We start from the raw sequence: 7,249 nt of genomic DNA, 5'->3' as shown, positions 1-7,249 counted from the left end.
AGGTAAACATGTTTAAATACAATTCCCCGCATTAAATACATACACAGGAAGAAAGGAAACAGGAAGTGGCTCCATCAATCAGTCTCCATCGTGATCTATCTAGAGTTGATGCACTATATATTATTAAATTTTTGCTCTGACACGGTGTTTGATTCTTCTTGAAAGGTTTTCTACCTCTTTCTGCTTGACAAATAGAGAGTCAAGACAAGCCAGTAGCCCAATGAGTCCTGATGTCAAGGCGTTTTTAATTTACTGCAGGAAGCGAAGATCACCAGAATAACCTGTGGGAAGGAAAGAGCGCCAGTAAGTTTGGTACATAGACAGAGGAGACCTTGGTCCGTCAGGTTCTATTATATGCCATTTTAAATAGTAAAGCTTGGGGATACTTCAGTTAGACAATAGCACAATAAATCACCATGGTGGCTATATTCAAGTTTTTATATCACCCTATTTAAACTAAAGCTTTTTTAATGTCTTGAAAACATTTGTATAAGAATTTCAATTTTATATAAGAATTTGAAATACATTCAGAGTAGTGGAACATTTTTATGATCTGTACCATTCTAATGGTATTTATGCCGACTGAATAAAATTAGATTTGAACTCGCAATATGAAATCAATGTTTTCTTTTCAAAAATAAAAGAAGTTGAACAGTTTAACGGTAACGGTAGCGACCCGAACCGCAGGGATCCGGGCTGCTCGGTGGAAACGCGGCGAGTGCGTGAGATTCAGAATTTCCGAGCCTGCACTGAAGGCAGCATTAATCCGGCCCCTCCACGGCAGGTTCAGGTGCAGTCAGTCAGTCCGTGTTCGCGGCCGCCGGGCTGCCAGAGACGCCTCTCACAACTCAGGATCTACTCCATCGTCTTCTGACACGATTCCTCGGACGTGGGAGAAGCTGCATCACCGAAACTCGACTCAGTGGGGGAGTGAAAGGAACACTTGGGTGAGTTGGAACTTTTAGTTTCTTCACACCACGAGGGACCAAGGTCTCACCACTGGACCAGACGCTGCATTGTTCAGCATCACGTTTGGATCGTATTGCGTGTGCAATTGGTGCGAGAAACGAACGGACTTTGGACCCTTCGTAGACCAGGAATCTCTGTCAACTCCCTGAAAACTATCCTCAGCTGCACTGACCTTTCGGCTCGTGCACTGACCTCTCGGCTCGCGTTCTCTGGCATCTTAACGTGGATCACCCATTGAGTAATGAGCACAAATAAAACGTTCTAAATGATCACTGCTATCACTAAACAGTGTTGAAAAAGGAAACTCCAGCCCTGAACAACACTCATCTCAAAGACTGAAGGGCTTTGTGCCGCGGTTTACCTGCTGCGGCTTTAGGTTTTAAGTGGAGCTTCTGACCAGTGGGAGAGTCGCAGAGTCTTCCCTCTATTGTTGCTCTCACTTCAGCCCTCCAAGGTGGTCATGTGATCACCTGAAGGAACGGTGGCTTCTCCTTCTCCTTCTCCTTCTCCTTCTCCTAAGAGCAATAACAGTCATGATGTCTGGTGATTAGTTTGGTGGTCATAATGTTATGGATGATCGCGGTATTAACAGCCACAGATCATGGATGACGGAGAGACAAGGTGACCTGTTGACTGAGTGCTGACTTGGAGACCTGGGTGGTCACAGAGAGACGCGCTGGTTTCACCTGCGTGGAATTATGCCCCCTGAGCAATGTGTTATGATGTGGTTTATATTTCATCTCCTGAACTTCATCCAGAGCGCGTCCCTACATGCCCGACATTCCCAGAGAGGCGAAACAATGCGCCTCTGATCCCAGGCTGGGCTCACGACGGATCATTGGGCGACAGGCTGCATGTTCTTCAGCCGGAACCCCTCGACACGGCAGCGTGACTTGTCCGCTTATGTGAAGTCACGTGTGACTCTATAGATGCTCTGCTTGGCTCATGTGAGGACCCACAGACAGTCTACTTGTGGGTGAACTCCAGTCTGCAGCTTGCAGGAGACCTCCATCTTTGTCCTGCTGAAGCAGACCCAGACTTCTCCCCTGGATTTATTCCCAGCATCAGGGGTGTCTCTGATCTCTGGGGGCAGCAATGTGTTGAATCATTTTTGGGGGCGAAGAACCCTGGACCTCAGCTGTCAGTGTGTTGGACTTGGTCTGCAGCAACTCATTTTGTCATCAGTTCAACTGTTTCTTAAAAAAAAAGACTCCATATTGAAGTTAAAACTGACCATGAAAAACAAAACTGCAGGGCCATAAAGAACCAAGTGGAGAATGGAAATGCCTGTACCACTGAATGACCGACTGGGACGGAGAGGAGGTGTTGGAATGTGTGGAAATTAAAGTTCAGGAAGTAAGGTGAAGGCCACGGAGAAGTCAGTGAAGGTCACTCCATGATGCTTCCATGTTTTGGCCCCTGCTGTAGGACACTATTACAGTAATGGCAGAGGTCATGTTGTTCACTTGATGCAGCAGCTGATGAGGTCAGCCGCGGTGGTCGGTCCAGCTCTCATCACTTCCTCCTCAGTCTTCCCTCTCGTGCATCAAAGCCCGTCGTCGGAGTGAAACTCTAGAAAGGCCAGCGGAGTTCGGTGGTCGCTGCCCTTTGGAGGACAAAGAGTGCTCAGTGACGTGGACAGTGGAGGGCCACATAACTCCGGCAGGTATTTGTGGAGCTGAAAAGCTCTTTGTGTTGCTGTTCAGTTGTGGCACTGGAGAACGTCGAGGGTTCGCTTCCAGATCTACCTCGGCTTGTTGGGTTCACCGCTCACATGACCTTTTACACTGACCCTGGTATCACCACTGCTGATGAGAAACACTGCTGGAGTGTGAGTAGGACGACATGCTGGGTGGGAACAGGGAGCTTGGCAACGTTTCTGTGGAAATATCATTCATGACTGCTAACGTCCACTGGGTCCAGGAGAGTCGAGGAGCCCTCAGCTTAGTTCTAGTCCGACCTGTGAGTCCCAGGCAGGAAGTGTAAGCGGAGGAAATGGAAGCAGGCTTTTAGTTAGAGGGCGTCTAAACTGCAAAACATGAGAAACAGGACGCCCTCCAGCACTGAAAACAGGACGCCCTGTTTCCTCAGCAGGACGCCCTAAATGTATTATTAGCGCCTGTATAATGCCCAACTCATTGTGTCATCTCACTGGTTTATATGAAATTGTGTTTCCTCTCGGTAATTTCGTAGAATATCATCCAAATTCGCAGATTCTCGAACCGTTCACAACTATATTTTGGCCGCCGCGGTCGCCATATTTGTTACCACCGTAATCTCGCGGGGATCTCGTGAGTCGCGACACTCGCGGCATGGAAGCTGCTATTGATGCTGACGCTGATGACAGGAAGAAACCGCAGATACGCTCCAAACTTTAAACAATGGTTCACGAAACTAACTCGGTGCTTGCCCCGAGGAACATTTGGTGCTCCTGTCCCCGCCCCCCACATCCCAGTAGCAAGTGGACGAACACACAGCCCTTTCAGAATGAGAGCAACATGGCTCAACAGGCATCAAAATTGGAGTAGTTCTATTGATTGAATCAAGCGACAAGCCTTTATGTATGTGTTGTTTGAATGAGTGAATGTTGTGGTTGTGATAGTTTACAAAACCATCACAGCTGATACAGCTGCTTATCTTGCATCAATATATGGAAAAAGATGGCGACACCAGGCTGTACACACCATGGCTCGTAGTGAGGGAAAGAATCATTATAAAAATGTTTTTATTTATTTATTTATTTTTTTATGAATGAGGCTCAGCCCAGTAAAACAGTCGTCCAGGGAACCCCTGCATCTCAAAGTGTTACTGTGGCAACAGTTACTGACTTCATGTCTGTTAACGTTGTTTGACTCAGATGCTTATTTGTTGTTTATCAAGTTATTTTGGTGCAGCTTTGGGTTTTGCAAAGCAAGTTGTTAGTTGTCAGTCATTGCGATGGTGTGTTGGGAGGGGGTGGGGTTGGGGCGGGGGTTATGGGTTGGGGCGTGGTCCCCGTTTCAAAATCCTAGCTAAAAGCCTGAATGGAATCCATGGTATCATTTGACATTGTTTTCACGTCAGACGTGGTTTTGCTCTGTGTTCGCAGGCAGGATGAGCTCGGAGCCGGTGGAGGACACAGACACCACCACCTTCGTTGCAGAAATAGTGAGCAGCGGCCTCCAGATCTGAGTTTCCCTGGCTGCCTTGACTTGTCCTCCTTCCGCTCCACTTTGTAGTGACTCCTCATTGTTGCTTGTAAAGAAGTCTCGCAGCTGTACCAGAACATGTCCCGGCAGGCTCGGACTCATTTCCACCCTCGTGTGCAGACGACGTATCGAACATTAGCCGTAGCTTATTGTTGAATGTCGGGATCAAACGTGCTAACGCTTCTCTAAGCTTCACTTTAGATTGACCTGTGATGACTTTTATCTTCTCACCACAGTCTTTGGAGGCCAATTACCCTGTCCAAGTCACAGATCCTCATGGTGAGTCAGCTGTCAGCCTGCGTCCTCCCTGGCTAACCAGGTCCTTCCCTTAGCTGTGTGTGCTGCTACTAAGCTCCTCCCATTTCTATTGGCTGGTGGTCGCCACCTATTGGCACCATGACATGTCGCTAACCCGCTTCTTGTCTCTCTGTTGAGGATTATGTGATATTGTGGTGTCATCCTGTGTTCTTGGGTGTTTGTGAGCAGGCCCGGTGACCCTCCACCTCAGCTCCATGCCCTCCGGATACCTGAGCCCCTCTGACAGAATCACAAAGGTCAGCCTCCAGAAATGTATCCAAAAGACTTGTTTTACACTCTGTTTTAATCCCCTCGTGTTAAAATGTAGCAGAAACGAACTGTTGGATGGATTACATTTCTTCCAATAATGAACGGCTCTGTTGGCAGCATGTGTTGAGCATCGTGGCAGTGTGCCGCTGCCAACAGTCTGTGGAGGAGATCTGCCTCCCAGCAGTCGCCCCTCTGTCATTAACACAGTTTTACTTTCTACTGGCAGAGCTTCATTCAACTGCTCTAATTGAAGCTGTGAAAACTCAGGATGTGGTCTGAGCCGTTCACTGAGCTGCAGGTGACGGAGGGATCTTCTCTCTCTCAGCATCCATCACACTCTTGGTCTGAACCAAACTCCTCTCGTTGTGATGTCCGTGGTCATGTGACGTTAGAGCCAACCATCTGGAGAGCCACAAAGGTTTAACTGTGATGCTGAACAGAGCCATGTGCTACAAACATGTCAGGCTGTGAGGCTTCACCTGAACAGCTGGTCACGTGACTCAGCGCAGAATAGCGGTGAAAGCTCATCCCTGTTTGTCACGAGGTTGCTGGTTCGAGTCCGGCATATGTCTCTTGTGCATGTATTTTTTTAAATTTATACATCCTTCTAGAAATATCAAGCGGCGTAGATAGAAATGTGTGCGCCATTTATTTGACTTTCATATATTTGGACGTGGCTCATGCCACCAATAACGTGGACCCGGTCTGTGTGTGTGAGCCACGCTGCAGACTGGAGCGTCTCATCTTCACTCCAACTATGAATCATAGGTGAAACAGATGCCAGACCTTTAGTTTAGAGAATGACAAACGTGGAACTAAGTCATGTCAGTCGCGTTGATCGTGGATCTGATGACGCTCCAAGTTTGAGGACCGCAACTCTCGTTGCCATTGAATGGGGCTTGGCTCACGTGCGGCGAGGCGCGTTGTCTACACTTCGAAGTTAAATGCGATTCAAAGTCTTCGACCTAAATCTTGAAATTTCGCTGGAATAGCTCTTACTTTTCCAAGTAATTTTTGCCGCTGGTGTGGTGAAGAGTCGCATGCGGCTCGGGAGCCAGGCCTGCGTTAGAGACTCGCTCCCCTCAGGGGTTTGCCTCTTCGTCTGATCTTCCTGAAGCCACTCTGGTTTGGACACGTCCTGCAGGAGCCAGTGAAGACATGTCGGGCTCCAGTTTCAGCTGAGCACCTGCTGCTGCCGGCAGTGGAGAAGAGTCGGACCTGCAGGAATGATGTTATGATGATCTTAATGTGTGTGTCATTGCAGCCGGTGAAGGACGTGGAGGAGTGCACCTGCCCGACCTCGACCTCACCAGGTAAACCCTCCTCACCCTCGGTGACACTTCTTCACCACAGTGGTTTCTATAAGATCCTGAAAGTGTCGCCTCTGGAAAACACGTGAGCATCTTTCGGATACAAACCCCAGAGAGAAGGTGACTCCATGTCATCTGAGGCATTGACTGTATGAGTGACCCATTCGGGGTCATATCCAGACCCTGGATCCCCTGAAATGTCCAGTACCCACCGCTTTTACAGGTTGCATTTGCTCATATGACCTGAGTGGCAGTAAGGAGCCCACCTGCAGTCGGACATGCGTGACCCTCAGAAGCTCTGCTCGACTCCTTTTTCAGACTCTAACTTGTCCTCCTCTCTTCGCCCCAGACTTCCCGAAAGAGCTGCAGCTGTTCAACCATCCGTGTGAAAGGTGCTTCTGTCCAGCCCCTCCTCCGAAGATCAGTGACCTCATGAACGACAAAGATCTTCTGGACACGTTGCGGCTGAAACTGGACACGAACCACTGCACCATCAAGAACTGGAAGAACTTTGCGAGCCGCTGGGGGATGAGCTATGACGAACTGACCCTGCTGGAGCACCGCACCCAGGGCTCCCTGTCCCACAGTCCCACGCAGGAGTTCCTGCACCGCTACAACCAGAAGAGCGTCACCGAACTCACCGACCTCTGCCGCATCTACCAGCGCATCGACGTGCTGCGGCTGCTGCAGAGCTGGACAGAGAAGGTCTGGCCCGAGCGCTGGCAACAGACTCACTGACCACTCTCTCCCGTGTGGTCTTTGCTACGCAGCTTTACGCTTTAGAATGTGAGTAGATCCCCAACAGAGATGTTTTCCGTCGACTCTGCTCCTCTGTACATGGCTGCGCTGTACCCTCGACTGTAATAAATCTGTTTACACCTGTCAGCTCAGTTCTTATGTTCAGTTGTCAGAGGAGGTCGATGCTGAGACGGTCACGTCTCTTCTGTGCTGCTGCTGCGCCTGCGACCTAACACAGGAGGAGTGGGAGCTGAGGTGGAGCCACTGGTGACATGAACCCAGTTCCCTGTTGGGTCAGGTGAGAGAGGGCGTCACAGCTGAATGAAGGTGTTACTCTCTGACCCCTTGGTGGTGCTCACAGACCTTGCTTAAGCGACAAGTCCACGACTTAGCCAAGCGCCAATGAACGTCTACACTAGTGTTTTTCAACCTTTTTCTAGCCACGGCACCTTGGTTCATTGAAAAAATCCCAGGCTC

The 7,249-nt window shown here is 49.2% G+C and overlaps 1 protein-coding gene across 1 annotated transcript; it reads left to right on the top strand.

The window, feature by feature from the left end:
* Positions 1-801: 801 nt before the first annotated feature.
* edaradd (EDAR-associated death domain) lies at positions 802-6,907 on the top strand. Its single transcript, XM_053875386.1, has 6 exons — positions 802-947; positions 4,058-4,116; positions 4,394-4,436; positions 4,644-4,711; positions 5,989-6,037; positions 6,384-6,907. The coding sequence occupies exons 2-6, from the start codon at positions 4,063-4,065 to the stop codon at positions 6,770-6,772; spliced, it is 603 nt and encodes a 200-aa protein (XP_053731361.1). The 5' UTR covers positions 802-947; positions 4,058-4,062; the 3' UTR covers positions 6,773-6,907.
* The last annotated feature ends 342 nt before the right edge of the window (positions 6,908-7,249 follow it).

This window comes from Synchiropus splendidus, chromosome 9 (assembly GCF_027744825.2).
Source record: "Synchiropus splendidus isolate RoL2022-P1 chromosome 9, RoL_Sspl_1.0, whole genome shotgun sequence".
In the NCBI taxonomy this organism is placed as follows: domain Eukaryota; kingdom Metazoa; phylum Chordata; class Actinopteri; order Syngnathiformes; family Callionymidae; genus Synchiropus; species Synchiropus splendidus.
The sequence above is the reverse complement of the archived record's forward strand: the minus strand, read 5'-3'. Positions and strand labels throughout refer to the sequence as shown.